Raw genomic sequence first — 23,275 nt, forward strand, 5'->3', positions numbered from 1 at the left:
AATCGGCGCACGTGCTAGTGGTCTGGTGGACAAAACGTGCCACTTCTGACAGCGTGGCGCAGAAGTTGCGATGTACAGTGGTGAGCAGCCTTGTCTAGAGCGCTCGGGCGGTGCACTTCCTTGCAAACAAATCCAGATTTTGTGGCAGCCTCTAGGGTCCAGCTGCAACGCTTGCACGGAGGTAGCGCCAGATAGCCTCGTAAACAAAGCAGGCACGAAAACTTCGCCCTGTAATGAGGGGCTGCTCTCTAATTTCGGTTTTTGTTACCAAGTGCGCACTGCTCAAGCGTTCTAGACAAGGCTGCTCACCACTGTAGACTGAGGCTGCTGTGCCAAAGCCAAGCTTTGGCTGTACTCGGTAGCAGAAAGGAGGCGGGAAACGCTCGAAACACCCGAAACAGAGGCGAAAGGATAGGCAATTTCGCCCATTGGGCCACGCCTCTTCGTTTGCAGTGAGTTCGTGTTGTGCGCGTGATGCAGCAGTCGCCGATCAAGCTATGACGGACTTTTGTGGTGCGGAAAAACTGCAAGCGACTCAGGTGCCACCGCGACAGCACGTGCCCGCCGGAGGAGGTCGGAATCAAAGAGACAAGGAAAGCGCGGGACGCACAACACAGCGCGAGTGAACGACTTGACTCGCAGAAGAGAGAAAGAACCACTGTTTCCCACTTCCTGCTCAGAGATGGTAGCTCATTAGTCACCCTGTACCTACATCGCGCGCTTTGGTTCACAGCTCATCTGTATGCACGAGAGTATCTTTGCTGCGCCGCATAGTGCAAGCGTCTGCGTAGCGGTCACAATAAATTAAGCTGCAGGGAAGGAACGGCTTGAAAGACAACTCCGGCTTCTTCGGATTTTACTGATACTACCACGGTACGGTCCACTCGTCCTCTGTAAGCTTGAGTGTGCGACGTCACTGGACGCACGGCCGTCGATGATCGCTTTGGAATTGCACAAGGGCAATATTTCGAGCTTTCCTTCGGTCATTTCACTTATGTGGCAAGTTCAGCGAATCAGTGCGCACTTGATATACGCCTTGCGGCAATTCTCGCGACGTCGTAGGTCGGTCTGTCGTCATGTCACCGTTTGGTCGAAACCCAGTTTCGGTTCTCTGGTTTTTGTTCTTTTAAAACAGTTCTACTTGTTGTTATGAAAAATGTATTTTTGTACAGGAGAGGGGGACCTAAGGAATATGATGCGATGATCGACTAACAATTAAAAAAAAACCGGAGTTGCCCTTCAATAGAGTTGGCCGGAGTGGAAAGGGCAGAAAGTTAGGCGAGAAGCGTAAACGTTGTCATTTTTTGTCCAAACCGACAGCACTTTCTAGGTCGTTTTAGCAGTGGATCAATTCAAATTCAAATTTTATTTAGCATCAACAATGATGTTACAGAACTCGTGATGCAACGGGGTGCTAGCAAAAAGCCTGTAACGGCTTGACAAAGGCTAGCACCCCGTTCACAAAGCAATACAGCAGTGGACAAAAAGTGATAGCGATATAAAGAAAAGCAATATATATATGGCGACGGCTTTACATAATCATAAAAACATGTTAAGTGATAGGGCTAACATTGCGGGTTCATAATTGTAAGTGTTAATGTCTTGGAGGTGACTTGGAGGTGTTATCAGAAGAGTTAAGAGCATGTGGTAGTGTGTACATCAGCATTTGGCGGCTATAGTTAGTACGGGTGTGAGGAATCTTCCATGTCTGACTGCTTCGTGTGCTATATGCTTTCGCAAACGGAGACAGGGTCGCAAGGTTTTCAAGGAAAGGGTCATTATTTAGATGAAAGGCATGATGACGTTTTAACAGAAGTGCATTGAACAGGTTTGGTAATGGTTGTAATCTAAGGTCATCAAAAAGAGGTTTTGTGTGGGCGTCATTGGGTTCATTTGAAATAATTCTTACAGCTTTTTTCTGCAGTCGATAGATTTTGGACAAGTTTGTGTACGTTGTTGTGCCCCATATCAAGTAGCAATACGATAATGTGGATGTGAAAAGGGAGTTATACAAAAGTAATTTAATGTGCTTAGGAAGAAAGTTACGAAAACGTGCAAGAATACCAACTATTCGGGATAGTTTGGAGTGAACGAGGTCAGTATGTGCAAATAAAAACTGGTATGGCGCAAGAAACGGGGACACAGAAGGCACACAAAACACAGGACTGACGCCAACTCAGACTTGAGTATCTTGCAGACGCGCCTGACGTGCCCCCAAGATGGCTGCAGAACACCGAATAATGACTGAACCTCCAAGGGAACTATTTTCCGTTTCAAGCAGTAGGAGACCACTCGAGACTGGCACGTTGAGACAGCAATCAGGTTGAGACACGTAATGGCAGGCGCGTTCCACTGCATATTCTCATGAAAAAGGACACCTAAGGTTTTTATTGCTGGTACCACCTCTATGACTGAAAGACCAAGTTGCAGGACAATATTTGAATTAACTGGTTTATTTTTAGGGCGAAAAAGAACTGATTTTGTCTTCGAGACGTTTATAGTTAAGGAATTATTTAGACACCAAGTGTTCAATACATCAAGCACTGCATTCGCTTTCTTTACAAGCAGGGGTAAACTGTGATGGGAGAAAAATAAGCTTGTGTCATCGGCATAAATAATAAATGATGTATTTAAATCTATGTTAACAAGGTCATTAATATATAGGTTGAAAAGTAGTGGCCCGAGAATACTTCCCTGCGGAACGCCATGTAGCAATGGTTTGAAGCTGGAGCAAGAGTTATTTATGTGCACCCTTTGTTGGCGGTATTGTAGGTAGGATTTAATAAGAGAAAGGAAACAGCCTCTGAAACCATAATATTCCAATTTTGTTAATAGTGTAACGTGATTTATTTTGTCAAATGCCTTTGAATACCAGTTGTCGCCATATCCGGTTTATTCACGTGACATGTGACGTCACCCAGGAAATACCATTTGTACGGCTTGTCCTCGTTTCCAGGAGGTATACCCTTAAACACTTGTCGACCTCTAGACTGCGCTGAGTTCACGGAGGGCAAAAAAAAAACAAGCAGGGAGCATCACGTGACCTTTTTGAAGCCTAGTCATAAAGACTATATTGGTAAGCATCATGGGAACGAGGCCCTCCCGTGACGAGGCAGCGGTAGCGTCCAGCCGGATTTTGCTTTCGCTCGCTGCGCAGCTTCACGCCCGCGCTTGCAATTTGAGACGCGCAATCCGTGAAACCTGAAACCACCACGGTACGAATTCCGCCGGACAGGCGCTGCTGCGGAGTATGCGCGTTTACTAAAAAGTACCACGAATCAAGTTTTGGCTTCAAGTCCTGACTTGAAGGGCCTAATTATCAAGCTTCGGTGCGCTAAAGGGACTCAAGGAGAGGGCTGAGTCGGTCTGGTTGGTTCTTGTTGAATGGTACGGCAAAACAGCGCTGACGGACGGAAGAAGACGAGACAGACACATGCGCTGAACTAACAACCGAATGGTTTATTGCGAAAGAGGGGGGGGGGGGGCAATATAAAGCATAGAAGGGAAAACTGCGGTGCAAACATGACATGGCATACATTCGGGATATCATCAATGATTAAGAAAAGCGATCTCCTGTGGGAATAGAGCCACCGATGGTTGGCTTACACATGAATTGCCTAATGCGTAAATGTGAAAGGCCTCCGATATCAGGCGTGAGGTGTGATCTCTATACTTGGCGATGATAGTGGTTTGGTCTAAAAACGCCTCACATTCGTCGCAATTTGCGAAATGAATAACCATGTTATTACGGCGTGACGATCGGGTACGCGAACACGCGAAAGGCATTGAAAACAAGTCACGCCGAAATAACGTGGTCATTCATTTCGCAGATTGTGACGAATGTGAGGCGTTTTTGAACCAAACCACTATCATCGCCAGGTATAGAGATCACACCTCGCGCCTGATATCGGAGGCATTTCACATTGACACATTAGGCAACTCATGTGTAAGCCAACCATCGGTGACTCTATTCCCACAGGAGATCGCTTTTCTTAATCATTGATGATATCCCGAATGTATGCCATGTTATGTTTGCACCGCATTTTTCTTCCCTTCTATGCTTTATATTGCCCCCCTCTTTCGCAATAAACCATTTGGTTGTTAGTCAGCGCATGTGTCTGTCTCGTCTTCTTCCGTCCCGTCCGTCAGCGGTGTTTTGCCGTACCATTCAGCTAAAGGGACCTCGGGGAGAGAAGGCAGCGGTGTCAGAGGATTACAATAAGCTCATAACAATGCAGAAAAAGATATTACGCTGGTATGAAAATTATTCTGGACGTTACCAGCTCCTACAAACTTCTCCTTTGTTCTTAAAATATAAAATGCTGAGGGCCGACCAGCTATACTACTATAAACTACTTCAGTTCGTACAACTCCGGAAGCTGCACATTTGCGACAGGGAAGAAAACTCTACTTATCCTTTCCGACACAATAAAAGACGCATGCCAAAAACGAGAACCAATTATGGTAAAGAAACAGTTCCTTACCAAATGGCTTCGATTCTTAATAAACTTGAAGGTACCTTGAATTTCACATCCAGTATTAGCACATTCAAAAAGCACATTGAAGATTTCCTAATAATATAAGGTGTTTTGTACGGGGAGTGACGAGTACTTTTCACACGCATATACAGGATATATCCTTCTCTTGGACCATGGTTCTTCATTTTATTTTTGTTATAAGAGTCCTCCAATGTATTGTATACTGAACAAAATCTCTGTATAATATCCTTGCATATTATTGTACATGTTTATATCATTCCGTATACTGTGTTAATGTTGTGATTATATTAGCATAATTTATCCACATTTGTTTTAATTATGTGTCTTACCTTCTTGTTATGCGCAAATTGTATCGCACTTCCGTGGACTGCAGAGCGACAGAGGCCTCGTCAGGCGCCACAGCCTCTAGCCTCTGCCCCTGCAGCAGACGCTGTAACTGCTCTACTCCAATAAATCTTTTCAATCTTTTCAAAAAACAAAAAAGATGGCTTGCGGAGGCTTAGCGTGTAACCTCATGCTCACTCTTATTTTTTTTTCTTCTACCATAACTGAACTAGGTTGGCTACAGTGGCAAACATTCTTTTAGGGCGGGAACCCGCAGTCACGTCAGAACAGCAGTGGCGACCAACATCTCTCGTCGAGTCCTGCGTCTTTCCCCGGAAGGGTTATTTTTTGATCGGATAGCGGAGTCAGTGAGGGGTACTTTAATTAGTGGGTTTACGACGTTGTACACATATGCTTTAACACCTGCCAAGTAAATCCTGTGATTTCATTGCTTACTGCTGCATTTCTTGCAGTGATCGGAGGTATTGTCATGCCATTTTGAGTTTTCTTCCTCGCACTTTAATCCGATGAGGTTTTTTTTTACATCTAACATGCGTCTTCTGTCCATTTTTGTTTCGCCACCGTACTAATTTGATGTCCGTAATTTTTAATGCGCTTTTATGCCTGTGTGTATGTCCGCGCAGTTCCGCTGCTTGTCGGGCTCTGCCACTCAAGCCCTGTGAGGCTTTGGCAGGCCGGATTTTTGGTTTGGTTTATTGGTTTGGTTTATTGGGGTTTAACGTCCCAAAGCGACTGAGGCTATGAGAGACGCCGTAGTGAAGGGCTCCGGAAATTTCGACCACCTGGGGCTCTTTAACGTGCACTGACATCGCACAGCACACGGGCCTCTAGAATTTCGCCTTCAAGAAATTCAGCCGCCGCGGCCGGGATCGAACCCGCGTCTTTCGGGTTGGGTACATTTTTTATTGCGAACGCAATACTACTCGCACTTTCAAGCCTTCGCGTGACCCGGCCGCAGTTACGTTTGACCTTTAGCGGAGTGAACATGGGCGACCAACTCGCTCCTTCAGATAGCCCGGCTGCAGTTACGCCGCGCCGAGCACCTGTGGCGCTACTGCCGCTGTGACGTCATACCAGCTGTAGATTGTTTCCTTTCTTTGAGTAGCAGCAACATCAAAAACAAAATATAAAAAAAATTACCGAAGGCGCTTTGAGTCGTCGCGCAGCGGCTGCCGGTAGCCACGCGTGACCTGTAGACGCGGCGCACTGCGTTCCTTCAGTTGGAGGCGCTGCGCTCTTGCTTTCGCAACCTACGAGGCTTAACCAAAGCTAAGCGCCCGCCAATTTTTTTTAATATTTGGCGCAATAAAGTAGTATTGTTATTATCATTCCTTTATTCAGGGAATGGGGTCGGCCTCGACCGCGAGGCTCTCGATGCCGCACTCGTCGGCGCCGCGCAGGATGCGGAAGTAGCCGCCCTCGCCCCAGCTGGAGCTCCAGGAGTTCTTCACCGTCCAGAAGGGCAGGCCGCTCTGGGCGTCGCGGCCGTAGCCCACCACCAGCACGGCGTGGTTGGTCAGCTCGAAGGGGTCGAAGGGCGCGCCCAGCTGACGGTGCAGCGTCGTGTGCTGGTACACGCCGCCCGTGTACGCCTGGAAGTCCGGGTACACCTCGAAGCCCACGGCGATCGGGCCGCCGCGCACCAGGGCCAGACGCATCACCTCCTCGTTGGAGCTGCGCAAGACGCAAGCCTCGAAATGTGCTTCTTTTTTTTTATGCGAAGCATATTACTAGAGCTACACTACAGCCCGTCGAGCGCGGCGGCGGAGCTACCATTGACCTTTAGCGTGACCACTTGACACCACGTGACAACATGACGTCGCAGCAGAGGAGAGATGGGCTGCCGGCTCGCGCGGTCGGCCGCGGCGGTGGAGGCTCCACATCAGAGGCGCTGCAGCTGACCACGTGACGCTACAGCAGCGGTATAAAGCTGACCTTGCCTCGCTCTCCGGGCACTTACGAGGCGGCCAGGTGTTGGGATGCCGCCTAGAAGCAGGGCTGATTTGAACGAGAAGCGAAAGCTTCAGCGTGCCACAGAGACCGATGAAGAGCGGGATGAACGTCAACCAAGGAAAGCCATGTATTACCAAGCCTAGCCATCAATATGCTTCGCATCTGACTAGGCTTAACCTTAGCTAAGCCTCAGCCATTTTTTTCCTTAGCGTTTGCCCAGTCGAAAAACATAACAGCAAATTTGCTGCCACAAGAGATTTGCAGAAATGTTCTTTGCTGTCAGCTTGGAGTAGCAACCAAATTGTTTCCACTAACTACTGAATGTAGTTCAAATAAAACGCAAAAATACTATATAACTGCAGACTACAGAAATATACTAAAGAAAAAACTCCCGTACAAGAGAAAACTACTACAAAGCAAAGCGTTTTGTCGTATCCTTGACACGGGTCTGTCCTTTCTTGTTGCGAAAGCAACACTGCGCGAGTCGTCGAGCCATTTCACGGAGCTGACGAAAGGCCATACTGCGCATGCGCGAGGACGGCGCACAGCTGGCGCGCCGCCGCCGTCGCTGCGCGGGTGACTCAGAGGGGCTGCCGCCGCGCTCGCCAGTTGCGCATGCGCAGTAGCGGCGCATAGCTGCTGCGCGCTCTCCATCGCCTCTCTCTCTCTGTCCTCATTGCTTTCGCAATCCTCCAGGTTTAACCAGAGCTAAACCACTGCCAATTTTTCCCGAGATTCTTGACCTTGCCTTACTCTTCATTATATCATTTGCAATCATACCTTCGGGCTTTGCCTGCTTCGATTTCCCGTCTTTACGCACTACAGATTAGCCCTACTCTCTTAGCAGGCATTAGTATGGGCAAAAGAGAAATTACCTGCTCTCCGTTATCATTTTCAGGCCACCACCATTATCACCAGCCTAACTGCGCGCCCTGCAGAACAAAGGCATCTACCATATCCTTCCAACTAACTCTGTCCTGTGTCATCTGCGGCCATCTTATCCCCGCAGACTTCATTATCTCGTCCGGCCACCTAATCTTCTTCTCACATCCGCTGCTTGCTACGCTGGCCTCTCTTGGAATGCACTCCTTCATCCCAATGAATCATCGGTTCTCTTCCCTTCGCATTCTTTGTGAACGAAAGACGTATGCTGCGTTGTGCTCTGGAACTCCTTGAGGCCAAGATCCTCGGTCTGTGGCCACAACAGTCGACTGCCACCAAGGCTTACAAGGCACTGTTTTTGTTTTTGAGAGACACTGCCTTGATTCACAGATTGTGAGTGTGTTTCTCGTTCCTTCTCTCTACCCTCTTTCATCCCCTCATTCCCTACCCCAGTGCAAGGTAGCCAACCGGAATCCTTTCTGGTTAACATCCCTGCCTTTCGCTCTCTCTGTATGTATCTTATCTTCTCTTCGCATTGAAAACCCCGGCCACGCCCATTCCTTTTTCTTACTTCAGCAATGATATTATCAACTCGCTTTTGATCCGTGACCCACTCTGCTATCTTCCTCTCGCCTAACCTTGCGATCATAATTTTCCTTCCCATACCTCGCTGAGATGCGGTCAGTTTACTGTAGTCTTACACATGCTTCTTGCGAGTCCCTCTAGCACCTATCATCAACATGCAGTGAATAACAGCGGACAGACTGCGCTGAAATATGGCAGCATAAAGACAAAAAGCTAGACATATATTAAAAGGTCGAGCGATATCATTTCGGAAATGACCAGCGCCTAATTTGGAGGAGGTGGCCATCATGTCGGGCATGGTCGATTATGGTTGGACATCGATTTTGGTACAAATCGGTTAAATTTGGCAAGGTCAATCTATCATTCTGTCAAAGTAAATCTGTTCCTATGCTGTACTTCGCAAGGTTAAACCAAATTCAATTCAGGCGTGGAGTGGTCAGCGACATTACCATTGAGTAGAGTTACCGTTCAATTAAGTCCAGCGGTGTTAGCAGGCGTACTATCGGGGACAAAAGTGGTATACTCCACGCGACGGAAGCCGGAGCGACGAAAAACTGAGGCTTTACGAAAAACTGCGTTGCAACGCCATCTGCGGGCGGAATCTGGGACAGAGACAGCCAGTGCGTGTCATTTATTCTCAGCAGGAATGTCGCTTGGCTCGTTTCAATGTTTCGTGCTTTAGCTCGCCAAAATGCCGCCGTTCACCGTTGCTCCCGCCGCGTGGAGTATACCACTTCTGCCCCCGATAGTACATCCGAGGATGCATTTGCGACACTCACGCCCCGTAGTAGCCGCCGCAGTAGCGGTACTTGGCCACGTAGTGCCTGGTGCAGTTAGGCCTCGTCTTGCAGGGGAAGTCGGCGCCGACGTAAGGGTTGCACTCCTCGTCCACGACGCCGTAGTCCTGGGCGTACTTGCCGCCGATCAGGTATGGGAAGCCGCCGCTGCAGCCTGCGAATGCGGCACCCCGTCAACTGGGGGAAGTCGGAGGTGGCGGAAGTCGGCGGTGGCGAAAGTCACCCTTCGAAGCGAGTGGCGGCAGTATCGCAGTGCGCGACAGAACATCGCTCAAGATTCGAAGACTGCGTTCACTCAGTGAAGCGTTCGCCCGATCTTTTCCTTCCTCAGAGATTATATATAGACTGGCAAAGCTGTAGTCAACGGCTGGCAGATTGCAAGACTTCCTGAGCGTTTCGCGTCATGTCCGGTGCATGAACAAGCGCAGCGGGCGTTAGCCGTGGATCGCGCGTGCTCGTCCGGCATGCCGCTGACGTGCGCCCGCGAAACATTGAAGGAGTCTGCTCCATCGAATTGTTTTTGAGCAGGCGCGCGGATGGTTGCGAAACATGGCATTGGGCTATGGGACATCGCGGAACATCACCGACCGTACCGAACCTTTGAACCGACCGCTGTCATGAGGCACTAAGCGCTGAAGCTACGATGCGCCAGTAGTTGTTACAGGGAGACAACAACGATGGATGCATAAGCATCGTGTGAAAAGTCCCAGCTAGATTGTATTCTCTCTCTCACTCTCCTCTTTGCAGGGAAGAATGATGGTGTAAACCCACACCGTTTGTCTCATGTTCACCATAATCACACCAACGCCACCATCACCGTTATGGTTTATGGTTTATGAGGGTTTGCATAAGTAAGCTAAACTGGGGGTTTTATGAGGGTTTAATGTCCCAAAGGGACTGAGGCTATCGGGGACGCCGTAGTGAAGGGCTCCGGAAATTTCGACTACCGGGGGTTCTTTAACGTGCACTGACATCGCACAGTACACGGGCCTCTACAATTTCGCCTCCATCGAAATTCGGCCGCAGCAGCCGGGACCGAACCCGCATCTTTCGGTTCAGCAGCGGAGCGCCATAACCACTGAGCCACCGCGGCGGGGTACCATCATCGTTACAATTTAAGCCATGTCTACCGTGGTAACGCATAATGTAGTACAAGCAACTGATTTACCGTTGATTTCCCATTAGTTCCTTCTTGTTCCCCGCGAGGTAAATTAGTCTCCGCCGTACTACACGTATAGTGTTTCGCAATGACCGAAATGTATGCAATGCTCTAGCCGCGGAATCCAAAAAAAATCTTACGCGGAAATTGCGGACAAGCCCACTTTCGCAACGGGAATCTGTCTATGAAAACCATTTTTTTTTACATGCCGTAAGCCTTCCTCATAACAGTCAATATACCCGCAGATTCCCCATCGGAACCCTTGTAGTTTTTTCCAGTTAATTGTCTGAAACGCACCTTGTTGGGTTTCCATGGCAGTCATAACTACTCAGCGCAAGCGCGGGACAAAACGTTAAAACGATTTTGGTTCGCATCAGATGATTAGACGATTAGACGCTCCTGAATAAAATTTAGTGGCAAGTTTTGCTCTTCTCCCTTCCCTTCTGTCTCTGGGTCTTTCTGGTGCGCTGCTCCTTAATTATGGCAAACCATCGAACCCAGTGCTCCACACCGCAACACCGCACAGGCGCTGCTCTAAGTGCACCTTCCCTCGCACGCCTGCATTTGGGTGATGTATACAGACGTACCCTGGGAGTAAGGCGAGCAGGAGACCACGTCTTGGGGCGAGAAGACACGCTGCACCCTGTTCTCGGTGGCGATGCGTAGCCTGGACTCCAGCAGCGCCATTGAGGCGAAGGCGTAGCAGCTGCCGCATTGCGCTGCAACAGGGCAAGAAGAAGAAAGCATCCCCCTGCGCTCTCGAAAGAAGCTGAGCGCAAAACATTCCGCGACAAGATGAAATGAACGGCGGCGCAACAAGGACACTAACAAGAAAGGGACACCACGTGCGCATGTGGTGCCTCCCATCTCTTGTTAGTGTCCTTGTTGCGCCGCCGTTCATTTCATCATGCACCAACTCGCCTCTCAGGCCGTTATTCCGGATTCCGCAACAAGTTCGAAGGAAGGAAACAGGCTAGAAGTTGAAACAGTTATTATCCCCCATAAAGTATTCATGAGCGCAGCGGTCTGCCTGCACACAGGTAAAACAGCAGGAAGAATTCGAAATCACCCCGTTACGCATGCGACGTTGTAATCCACAGCAGACTAGATCTTCATACGGGGCACAGAAAAAAAATAACTTCCCACCGGGCCAGCAGGGTGGTTCTTGGGCATCTGTCCCCTTTCTTTACCACACCCAAGACTTCTGTGACTTGTCTTGGAACCCTACTTTCTTGTTTAAAATTATCGTGCAAAGTAGGCTGGAATAAGGTTTGCAATAGACACTGTGCAAGCAAAATGACTCGATTATGATATCTTGCATATCTTGCAATGCGGCGTGGTCGCTGCATTAAACACATTGCAATGGGCTTGGGCAGGGCACGTAATGCGAAGGCAAGGTAACCGCTGGTCCTTGGAGTAGATTCCAAGAGAACGTAGCAGGGGCGGCAGAAAGTTAGGTGGGCGGATGAGATTAAAGGGGCCCAGAAACATAATCTTAGTTGACTGTTTTGCCTGTTGAACGCATACAGTGGGTTACAATGGTGCTATTAGCGTCGGTAATACCGCATATATTCCGTTTGTTAATATTTTAATGTCCTCCCAAAAACAAATTCATGCCTCTGATGGTGTCCTCACACAGTGGCGGGTTTTAGCAGCGGATATGACATCACCTGGCACGAGCTTGATTATTAGACAAACAGTAAATATACTGCAAATTGTGTGAATAAATAGAGACACATTTTGTCACCTGTCGGTGTTTTATATTAGATAAAAGCCCTGAAAAGCAAGCAGAATAAAAATACACCACCAGGGGCTCTGGCATGGAAACGACGCTGCAAGTCTCAGCAAGAACGAGTCACAGAGAGCAGGCAACCATGGAGTACAAACTTCCGCGACGTGCTCTGGCTGGCTGTTTTGATTGATTGCGCCTGGTGCCGTCATTGGGAGAGCGAAATAGGAGTGGGAAGCCCCGCCAAAATCGAGTTGAGGGCAGCGTTTCGTTTGCTTGTATTTTGAAATTTCTTCATTGAATAACTCCCGTTCCTGTGCATCGATTCCTGTAATTCTTTTTAAGTCAGCATATGTGTGACTTAAAGAATCCACCTGAAATGTTTCGCAGCCCCTTTAAGAAATCTGGGGGAATACGGTGGCCGCAGTTGGCAAAGGACCGGGTTAACAGGACAGACATGGGAGGGTCCTTTACCCTGCAGTGGGCGTAGTCAGGCTGCTGATGATGATGTTTCGTCATGCTCATTTCGCAGACTACGTCGAACCAACCGACTAGTTCCAAGCTGACCCAATTGGTCCACACACGAGCCATGCCAAGCTTTTTTCATGCTTTTCTCAGTCCACCAGGGGATCGATTGGCTTCTTGCCTTACAATACAATGCAAGACAACGGTACAGTACAGCTGAAAACAATACAGACGATTTAGTTCAAGGAGAATCGGTGTGTGAGAAAAGTGAATCGCAAGTTATAGTGCGCGTGATACATAGATAAAGCGGTCAACAAATTGAAGAAGGAGGCGAAGAGGCCTAGCACTAAAGAACAATGCTCGTTACGCCATGAACGTACTCTGTGTGTTGACGGCAAGGTGGAGAAGACATCTTTGCAAGAAGAAGCATGTTAAACGATGAGTACACCAATCAAATGTGTATTGTACGGGACGTTTTCAAGGTGCCGAAATGGCGAACGAGCTGACGCTGTGTTGACGAAAACCACGAATTCACATTTGGGTCTTCTACAGGCTGTTTACGTTCGCTGGCGCAAATGATACCAGCGTAAGCTTATGTTTGCAGCAGGTGTAAATGTGCAGCATTGTGAAGGACGGGCCAGTAAAAAAAGGGATGCCGATATTGACGCGCTTATTGTCGTTAAAAAGCGCCAGGATTTATTGGTTCGTTATGGAGTTCATGTGTCTAGCGTCAATGCTCTCTCCAGGACCAACGTGGTTGATGGTGGGTATGAAAATAGTGCTTTCATTTTCAGTAAAAAACGTTAATTGCAGTAGTCAACGACACGTCGCGTGTTCTCCACACCTTCTTCCAACGCCGCGGTTTCAGTCGAACCGTTACGGTAGCTGGAAGCTCATTATTTCTAAAAATACTTAGTGCTTTCGAATCCAAAGAGAGAGAAAATGACAGAGTACAAGCTAAACACCAACTGAAATTCTACTTTGTCAACAAACACAAGTGCAGAAGTAGATCATTCAGACGCACAAAAAAAAAGATAGGGGTGTCGTTCGTTGATGGTGGGTATGAAAATAGTGCTTTCATTTTCAGTAAAAAACGTTAATTGCAGTAGTCAACGACACGTCGCGTGTTCTCCACACCTTCTTCCAACGCCGCGGTTTCAGTCGAACCGTTACGGTAGCTGGAAGCTCATTATTTCTAAAAATACTTAGTGCTTTCGAATCCAAAGAGAGAGAAAATGACAGAGTACAAGCTAAACACCAACTGAAATTCTACTTTGTCAACAAACACAAGTGCAGAAGTAGATCATTCAGACGCACAAAAAAAAGATAGGGGTGTCGTTCTTGCTCACGCCTTGTCCCCGCGTCTACAACTAAATATTCTCAAAAAGAAAGACAAGCACAACGAAGTGCATCAGTCTTCAAAGGGTGAATGATTTTTGCGACTACCAAGAGCTGAGAGTTAAGAAGAGCTTCTTGTTGGGCGAGTTGCTGCATACTGTTGTAGGTACGAATTGCGCACAATTGCACACAGTTGTGAGCCACTGCTAAAAAATATCAGAATTCTGGGCAGGAGCAATGACAAAGTTTCCCGTGAACTTCTAGAGGCATACCACATCAAGGCAAGAGGTGATAACTGTGTGAGTGACACCTCCGTTTCATTGTACAACGGGGAAAATAATTTTTTGGAGCGTTTCTGATGGTTTGTCGCGCAGGGTTGATTTGCCTCCTTATCCTCTCTTTCCCCTCTTTGTAGGCACGTGTGCACACTGCCTATAGAGCGGCACTGAATCCAATAAACACCAGTTGATAGTTTGCGCTCTTTCAGTCTCCCTCGTGTTTTTTTCCTGTGTGTGTCTTTTTTGCGCAATTCGTACCTACAACAAAAGAGCTGAGAAAACCAATAATATTTTATCTCCACCTCTCAGACATTCAGCTGCTTTTTTCTGGGAAACGTACACCTAGGTGTACCTGTTGTACGTGTTGCTCCACGGTACATCACCGCAACTATATATAATGGACTGCAAGAACAAGGACAGATAAAATGTCTATACTGTTCACACTCTGAAACTAGGTGAACTCGATGGTAAGAATTTCAGGGCTACGCTTACTGCGTTATAAAAAATTCAGGGGCACTTTGGCTCTTTAAAGTGCTGCAAGCCTTTCCTGGAGCACTGTTTGCCATTGACTACGGGACTGTTTGTGCAGTACTAGTGCTTTATTTGACTACACACTTTGACTACACATTGCAACTACACACTTTTACTGCTTCTTTAGCACGACTCTCTCTCTGCTTCGATGGGTGTCCATGGCGCTGTTCGCAGTAATGAGGTATGTAATGTGGTCACCCACGGACGCCTTACGCCCCCTATAGAAGCAGTCGACAACTATTTTATTAGTCTTAGTCTGCTCCTAAAGGGGACGTCAGGCATCCGTGGGTGACCTCATTACTGCGAATCCGCGCACTCTGACGTCATAACAACTTCGAGCAACCGAAAAGCGTGACACCTCGGCTGGCAACCTTCTGCTGACAACGATGAGGCATTAAATGCTTCCGCCTTAATATGGTGTGTGACGAATAGCTGAGCCACACACCACAGTGGGCGAACGTCCACGGAAATGTAGCTGTACGAACCCTGGTTCCGGACAGGCGACACGTAGTTAACTCCACTGACGTTCCTCCAGTCGAACTCCTCTGGCAAGGTGCTGGCAAGCCTCCGCTGTTCTTCGGTCACGGGCGCCGTCGGCGGGTTCCTGTGTGAGAACGCGGGCCGATTATATAACCTTCCCTTCAGAATTCGCCATTTAGAAGGAAGGACAAAAAAAAAAGGAGGCTGTGGTCAGGAACGCAGAGGGCTGCTTTGGGGACTGTGATTTGCTTTGTTAATAACGCGTTGCAGAATACAGTGCACACTAAAAACACATTGTGTATATTTGCCAAAGTATACGTATTTCATTTCACAAAATTGAATATAAACAAAGAGCAATCCGGTAATGCCATGAAATCTGCGTGGACTTGCGCCAGTCATGGAGGAAGGAAAGAACACAGGAGAGGCAGTTACGTGAGAATTTTTTGAAGCCGGCTTCCCCCTGGTTCTGCTCAGTTGGCCGCCGTCTCAGCGCGCTTGCGCAAGCGCAGCAGGCATTGCAGCAGACGACGCCGCTGGGTCCAGCGTTACTATTGGCTGTCCCGTCGTCCAAAGACTCCCAGCTGTCCTTGCGAAAGCACGTGACTCCCGGCACACTTTTTGGCGTGCGGCTAGGATAGCGAGGGCCTCTCCTGAGTTTTCGTTCCTCCTTGACGCCAGTGTACTCAAGACCACCTCGCGCTGCTGGCATCAAGCAAGGTGGTGGACACGGTGGAACAGTGTGAGAAGGCACGCGGTTGCCGTGGAAGTTGACAGTCGTACGGCTGGGATCTCGCGTAGTGGCTTCGCGCAGGGCCGTGTAACATTATTGCAGTTTGCAATAAGGGAGTTAATTACTCATTGACGTCCACCATAGCGCAGCCATAAGGCTACAAAGGAAAGCCATACAGCTTTCTTAGGAACTTCGTAGTTAAAGAAAAATTCGTCCTGATCCAGGGTTCGAACCCGGGACGACCGCATCAACGGAGCAGACGCTCTAGTTCCTGAGAAAGCTGTATAGCTTTCCTTTGTAGCCGTATGGCTGTGCTTTGGTGGACGTCAATGAGTAATTAACTCCCTTATTAGAAATCTACTCCACCTTCGGGGTTTCCCCTAAACATTTGGTCATTATTGCAGTTTCTACACACTACGTCCTGCGCTGGGACGACCGATCGAGCCCTTGTCGAGCTGCAACGGAACACGCACCTGAAGTTCCTGTTCCGGTGTCCTCCGCGGATGCTCATCATCTCGTTGAGGGTCTTGCCGCGGAACGGTTCGTGCACCTTGGCCGTCCAGGTGTTCTGCGCCCGGTTCACCAGCGCCACAAACTCCTCGGTGTTGAAGGGGTCGACGGTGTCGCCCAGCTCCCGCCTGCGGAGGAGGAGCGCACACGAACGGTGAATGCCGCGTGGTTACGATGGTGTCATTTGGGAGAGGTATGAGCCAAAAAAGCTGCAATAGAGGTGGCTGTGACAGCTGTACCACCCAATGCAAGATAGGCTAAAAGGGAGAGTGAAATGTCAGCAAGCGTAGACAGCTGGGCTAGTTGAATGTTTGTAACACTAGGACTGATCCTTCTAGGGCACATAAAACACACGGACGAAGGGAGAGTAGACAGCACGGACGTTGGAATTCAAATCAATTTCATCCCCACAAAACGGCCTTTTTGCGCAATACGCGGCGCTGGTGACCGCAAGATTACGTTTCTGGAGCAGGAGGATAACCAAAGAGCAAAAACAAAGCTTTACATTTCTCACAACTCACGTTCATTCTTTCACATCTGCGTATTTATCCTTCTTTTTGCGTGGCTGACGCGAAGGACTACTTTGCCTTCAGGGAACCTATTTTGTTCTTGCCGAGTGCCACATAAGGATCCCTGATATAGTGATCTTTTTCATTGGGAATACAGAAGGCTTCAAAAATTTCCCGGCTTTTTTGCGTGCTCAACTTGCGCAGCACTCTTGTTCGTTTCAGAAACACCTTGCATGCCGGCTTGTGCGAGCAACGGTGAACGCTTTTGGGCTAAATGACCTCCAAAATTAGGGACTCAACTGCCCCGCGATGCTGTTGCAGGCGCACACTGATGCATCGCCCAGTCCGACTGATGTGACGTTTGCCAGTACCCTTACAAAAAAAGTTTTAGACAGTCTGTAGAGTGTCTATAGACTTCAGTCTATAAAGTTTATAGACTGTCTATAGACAAATCCTAGAGAACAGTCTGTAGGCAATAAAAATGCAATAGACAGTCTATAAACAATCTATAGATTTATGGCAATACACTTTTAGCAGACTTTTGTCTATAGACAGTCTATAGAGTATGAATAGACAAAAAGCAATATCTATAGGAAGTCAGTAGTGTCAATAAGAAGTCTATAGACTGTCTATAGACCATTTTTTATAAGGGCTGGCAGTCCTCATGCACCCGCAGGCCCATTGGGTGAGAGGCGCACCTGAGCGGCGGTGCCTGCAGCGGCTTCTTTGTCCGGAGGCCATCGTCCCGGTGCCCCTCGAAGCAGGCCCAGTTGTGGCCCAGGATGTCGTGAGCCCACCCCGCCTTGGTGCCGCTGCAGAAGCTCTCGCTCTTGCTGTAGTTGGAGAAGGCGAAGTACCTGCGAAGAGAGAGCGCTGCCGCTTTGTTCTCTGATTGCAACGTGGACGCTAAACAGACATAACTTCCTCAGCGAAAGTACGAGACACCAGGAGAAGTACAACACAGGACAACAGGACAGCGTTGTCCTGTGTTCTCCTTCTCCTGGTGTCTTGTACTTTCGCTGGTGGTGACGTCTGATGTACACCAACTAGTCACACAGAATTTCGCTTTTGAAAAAGACTTGGAAACACACAGGGACGACACACCAGTGTTCGTGGCGTCCCTGTGTTGTCCCAAGTGTTTTTCAAAAGCACAATTATGTGTGACCATGTTAACTACCAACTAGCCCAATTTGAAACACTCTTAACACCAACTAGCCCACATAGGTAGGCTAGTTGTTACGCTTAGCCTCGTTACGCTTAACAGAAGCCTAACGCGGAATGCAGCGTTGCTGAGAACTAGACGGCGCAGAGCCGTGTGGCGTACGCCAACTCGTCCAGTGCAACAAAGAGTGGGACCTAATGCTTAGTTTCTGGTTAGGTGTCGTTTCATGCCTTCGACATGATACTAAGAAAAGTTCCCTTTGCTAGACTGGCTGCCGCGAACATCTGGATCTTATTTATACGCCATGACAGAGCGAAGAGGGCTAGGGCTAATTCATAATAACATGGTAACATAGCTGAAAAATCAAGGAAAAGAAAAAAAAATACGGCAGACATGCCCTGAAGTGACAACCGGCATTGTAATGTGAAAACTTCCCTCTTAAATACTGCTCCGCCGCGGACCACGCATCCGTGATAACTTAAAGACACTCCATTTCAAGACATCCGAGCAACCACGCTCGTTCTGCTAAAGTTTCGCACCTTGCTCCCAACAGCCAATCGTAGGCGCAATCAACGCTACGGAACAATGGTTCGCACATGGGTCTGCTCTCTTGATGAGAGGGAACGTTTTCCGATTTCCCGCACTATAGTCGTCTGCAACCAAAGAACGAGAACTTACACAACCGTCTTCCTGAATGCTGATATTAGAGAGTTTTAGTATAGCGTTAGCGTGTTAGCAGACCTAAGGGAAATTACGTTAGCGTGCCGCAAGCAACTTATACCCTCAGACAGTTTTAGTATACCCCTTCTAGCCATAGAGTTTCTTACTATTACCTAGAGGGAAAGCTGGCGGCGCTGCACTTCAGCCACCATGGACGCCCAAAGCATCATGGGGCGGTGAGCTACTTGTTGCGGCACAGTCGTAGTTTTTCGGGAACACGGAGTGTCATTACTAAGATGTTTCATTCCGAAAACGCTGTCCGTGTGTGCGCAGACGACTTTCGCGCGAACGCAGTGGGTAAAACCCATAGTAGTGAAAACGCGACGACACACGACGCCAATAAAGGGTTTCACTTTTCCGAAATGCCATTAAAAAACCTCTTATAGTATTTAAGCAAGAACATCTTTTTTGAAAACATATTTACTTTTAAAAGTGCGCCTGTTAATTACGAAATATCAGTTTCTATAGTGTTCACTACTTGGCCAATAGGAGAGCGAGTCGTCTCTTATTTTGGGCAAACTTTGCACCTAAATGCTTTTCTGCTCGTTTGTTGCAATCATTAGACAATATATTTAATGTTAGGACGTTGGTAGTAATCAAACAGCTTTATTTTTTTTATTATTATTTTTTGGCCAAAAGTTGCAGTTCCGCAACAAGTAGCTCACCGCCCCATGATGCTTTGAGCGCCCATAGTGGCTGAAGTGGTCTCGAGGGGTCGCCATGCAAACTCCCATAGACGGGCTGCCAGCTTTCCCTCTAGGTAATAGTAAGAAACTCTATGCTTCTAGCCACCATAGTTTTAGTATAGCGTTTCGGAAACGTTAAACGCCATCTGCTTGACATGGATGCTAACGGTCCTTCTAAAATGGTCGACACTGCCGCTAACTTGCCAAAGTGAAATATCTTCAAGTTTTTTAAACGAAATATTAGTGCAGCGCTTATTTTCGTCTACAAAAAGATACCGAAATTGAAATAAAATGAAATAAAAAACGTAAAACTGTGGCGCCATCTAGTCAAGGCAATGTTAACTACAAGCCGTTCGAGCAAGAATATTTGCCATCACATGACATCTAATGCTCCAAAAACTTTTGCAAATTTAATATAAACTCGCTTTACTTCATTTCAGTCTATAAAACACCGCGAAAAAGCTCCAAATCTCTTTTTGTTTCGTTCCGGACGTTTGTGCTAGGTTTCGGCTGCGTTTCGGGCAGTCGCATACGGTAGCAGTGTAGCTTGAGGTCCCATTAGGCTTGCGCGCTCCAGAATCGAGAGCGTATCTCAAAAACTAGGCTGAATTGCAGCTTAAACTTTAACGTCGAAGCAAGGTAAGCCATAGTGAAAAGCGACAACACCAGTAGTTGCCGGTAAACATGCCGACCGGAATCGCAAGGACTGCTGAATTGGCTGAAGCGGGCGGCTCTCGCTTGGAAGGACGCCGCCATGTTTTCACGCTAAGGGCGCAAAAGCCGCAACTGCCGCAACGCTATCTTCTGAAGACTGCGTTCGTACGCTAACGCTATTTCCCCATTAGCGTTCTGCGCATGCGCACTCTGGACCCGCTATTCCGCTATGCACGCAATTACGCAAAGCCCGCAATACTAATAAGGCTGAGATCTGGGCGAGTTGGTATGCATTCATACTGGTGAACAGCGCAAAAAAGGCGGGACAACTGGCACTTAGCAACAAGGAATTGGCTTACATCACTTCACATGTGACATAAGTTTTGATTTTCACGGCCCTTTTCACACTATCTCTTACTTCTTTGTGTTATGTTTTTGTATATATACCCTTCCGTCCTTCAATAAACCCAGTTGATAGTCAGCGCTTGTCTTGTTGTTGTCCCGCCTTTTTTTCGCTGTTCACCGCAATACTAAAACACTCTAATATCTAAGATTACCCGCTCATATCTAGCCCTTCCCCTCTCAAAAGTGGTGACATGCTCTAACAACAGCACAGCTTTCTTGCCCTTTCGAGAGTAAACTGCTGAGCTGGTTGGTTTTCAGGCATACTACCAGCATTTCCCGCGCAAGGAAGACAAAGAAGAAAGAGGACACCTCGGGCACTTTCTGCAGCTGCTGCAATGAAGAACCAAATGCCTTCCTGGGTCAAACGTCTCACCAATGCGCCTGCCATGCGAGTAGTTGAGGATGCGCATGCGTTGGATAATTTGGGCGGCAAATGTATATTTGAATAAAGCACACCTGAAAGTCCGGCGCCCGGCCAAGTCTAACGACTCTTTTCTTGTGTACGCGTCTTTGTATCCGCTGGTGCACCCCGTTTCGTTGGAATTTTAAGATGAACTAAATGGCCCAAGAGCAAGCTCTATCGCACATACATTAATGAGTCAGGTATTTCGCGCTCAGGCATCGCCCTCACATTGAGCAGCATTTATTTCAGCAGATCGTATCTTGCTGGAGTGGATCTCGAGCCCGTTCCGCAGTCCTGTGCTCTCCGTCCCCATCTCAAGCATTGCGCGAAACAGCTCCATTTCCTTCGTGTGGACGACCGAATAAACGGCAGGAGTGGGGCCTAGAATCTCTACTCCTGTGTGGACGCAATTAGCTTTCAACACCCGTGCAGTGTACGACGTTCATGCACGTTACAGATCCCCGGATGGTTGAAGGTCTTCCGGAGTTCTCTACTATTCTGTGCCTTTTGCATTCATACACTTCTTTTTTTTTTATCCTTTCCCTCGCGGCGTGGTTGAGCTGTTCATCAAGGGGTGAGATAGTTGCTGCATCCTTACATTTCACTTAGCAGAGGAACAGAGCTGGCCTCTAAAACTGCCAAAAGTACCACTCAGCGCCATCTTCCACCATCACCAAACTTACCCCCCCCCCTCCCCCTAGCTTCGGAAAGTGAACGGTTCGAACCCCGGACAAGGGTGGGTACAGGCGTCCCCCGGCTTCTTTCTTTGCGGTCCCAACGCAGCTAACGAGCAAACATTCGCATTACACACTCGTTAACGTCCTGCGGGTTTTAAAATAAAATTTACTTGGAGGTGTAGACGCTGCAGTGTTCTCTCGTCTTTTTCTTGCGCAGTTCTCTCATGAAGGGCGTACACTTTAGAAATCTCACAATTTTGTGAAAAGAAACTCACAAACGTGCCGGCTATGGGAGGCTGAACGTGCCTATCCAGGCAACGGACCTTTGCCTGATATATTGAGTTTAATCAACATTGTGAAATAAATAATTCTTGTGAATTACTTCCAGAAAATTTCAAATAATGGGGTTGGAAATGAGTATATAAAAAAAATTGGCGGCGATTTAGCTGTGGTTAAACCTGGAGGATTGCGAAAGCAACGAGGAGAGAGAGAGATGCGATGGAGAGGACGCGGATGCGTCGACGGCACGCTAGCTATGCGCCGTCTGACGTCACTGCTCTTCGCGCATGCGCAGTATGGCGTTGCCTTAGCTCCGCGAAATGGCTCAGCGACTCGCGTAGTGTTGCTTTCGCAACAATAGTTCTCGGTTTAGAACAAAGTGAGGCGCCAACTGAACGGGTGAACTGCTAGCTAGACAAGGACGATAGGTGTGGTCGATCACGTGAACTGATAATCTGCTCTCAGAAACAGTCTTGAATGCGTCACAATACGGTCTTGTGACATATCGGTAAAGTGGACTGCCGATAAGAAGTCTCTCCCCATTGTCCTGACCGGGTGCGCGTGTCACTCTCGATGGTCTTTTGTTTCTGGTAGAGTGCAGATTGCTGACACAACGGTCGGATGACGGAACGTGCGCATTCCGTGCTGATAAATCGTGGCAAGTGCAGAAGCTCTTACTTCAACCTCCAGAATCGAAACCTTGCTGTGATCGGAGACGTTCTCGCCGAGGGAAAATATTGGACGCGGTTCATCGAAGAGCAGGATGCGTGATTTACGCTCGACTTTTTGTTCATAGAATAGCAGGACCGCCTAACAGTAACTTCCCCGACTGACTGTTTCTTGATCAGACAACAAGTTTCTTCATTCTTTAGTTCTCGGCCATGCACTTTACTCATTTAATTGGAACAAGCAGTTTGTCAATAAGGAAAGATACGAGCAGTTCACGCGTTCTGCGACTGATTTGTCGATGTGGTTTTATTACCACCAGCTCAACACATCTTACACACTGGTAAAACAACAAAATAAACGAAGGATTTGCTAAGGCGTACCTAAAATTGCGATCGACTCGAATTGTACATACATTTTCGGATTGAAAACTACCAAGAGTTGTGAAAAGTGCATTTTGCAGAAGTTAGCTTAAGAGTTAAACAGCTCTCCTATTGGCCGCTTTCCGACAGCCGACAATTCTGTCGGAAGAACGGGAAAAGCAAGGTCAGCTAAAGGAGGTCTTCCTTCAGTGTATTACACAGTGGTTCGCTCCGATCACGTGGCACCATCATTTAAATGCAGCTCTGCGATTACGTTCTCACATGCATTATTTAGAATGTACTGAACAAAAAAAAAACCCATCTTTGAAGCAGCTGCCAGAAGCTTTTCAGTTCCTGACAACATGGCTCATAAGCTGCACAGCGGCTCTGACAGAAGAGCAGGTATTCATAGATTTATTTACCTCAGAAGCGGACAGCTGCAAATAGGGTGCATAACGCATTTTTTGTACA

At 47.9% G+C, this 23,275-nt stretch overlaps 1 protein-coding gene across 1 annotated transcript in view; it reads right to left on the reverse strand.

The window, feature by feature from the left end:
• Positions 1 to 6,155: 6,155 nt before the first annotated feature.
• LOC149326747 (dipeptidyl peptidase 1-like) overlaps positions 6,156 to 23,275 on the reverse strand; it is a 31,806-nt gene continuing 14,686 nt past the window's right edge. Inside the window, exons 3-8 of the mRNA XM_089562906.1 lie at positions 17,489 to 17,647; positions 16,245 to 16,409; positions 15,047 to 15,165; positions 10,808 to 10,939; positions 9,044 to 9,215; positions 6,156 to 6,518 (exon numbers count right to left, since the gene is read on the reverse strand). Of these exons, the coding sequence (XP_089419032.1) occupies positions 6,182 to 6,518; positions 9,044 to 9,215; positions 10,808 to 10,939; positions 15,047 to 15,165; positions 16,245 to 16,409; positions 17,489 to 17,647 (1,084 nt within the window). The 3' untranslated portion in view covers positions 6,156 to 6,181. The remainder of the gene's footprint in view (positions 6,519 to 9,043; positions 9,216 to 10,807; positions 10,940 to 15,046; positions 15,166 to 16,244; positions 16,410 to 17,488; positions 17,648 to 23,275) is intronic.

This window comes from Amblyomma mixtum, chromosome 10 (assembly GCF_055824585.1).
Source record: "Amblyomma mixtum isolate Tamu chromosome 10, ASM5582458v1, whole genome shotgun sequence".
Lineage (NCBI taxonomy): Eukaryota > Metazoa > Arthropoda > Arachnida > Ixodida > Ixodidae > Amblyomma > Amblyomma mixtum.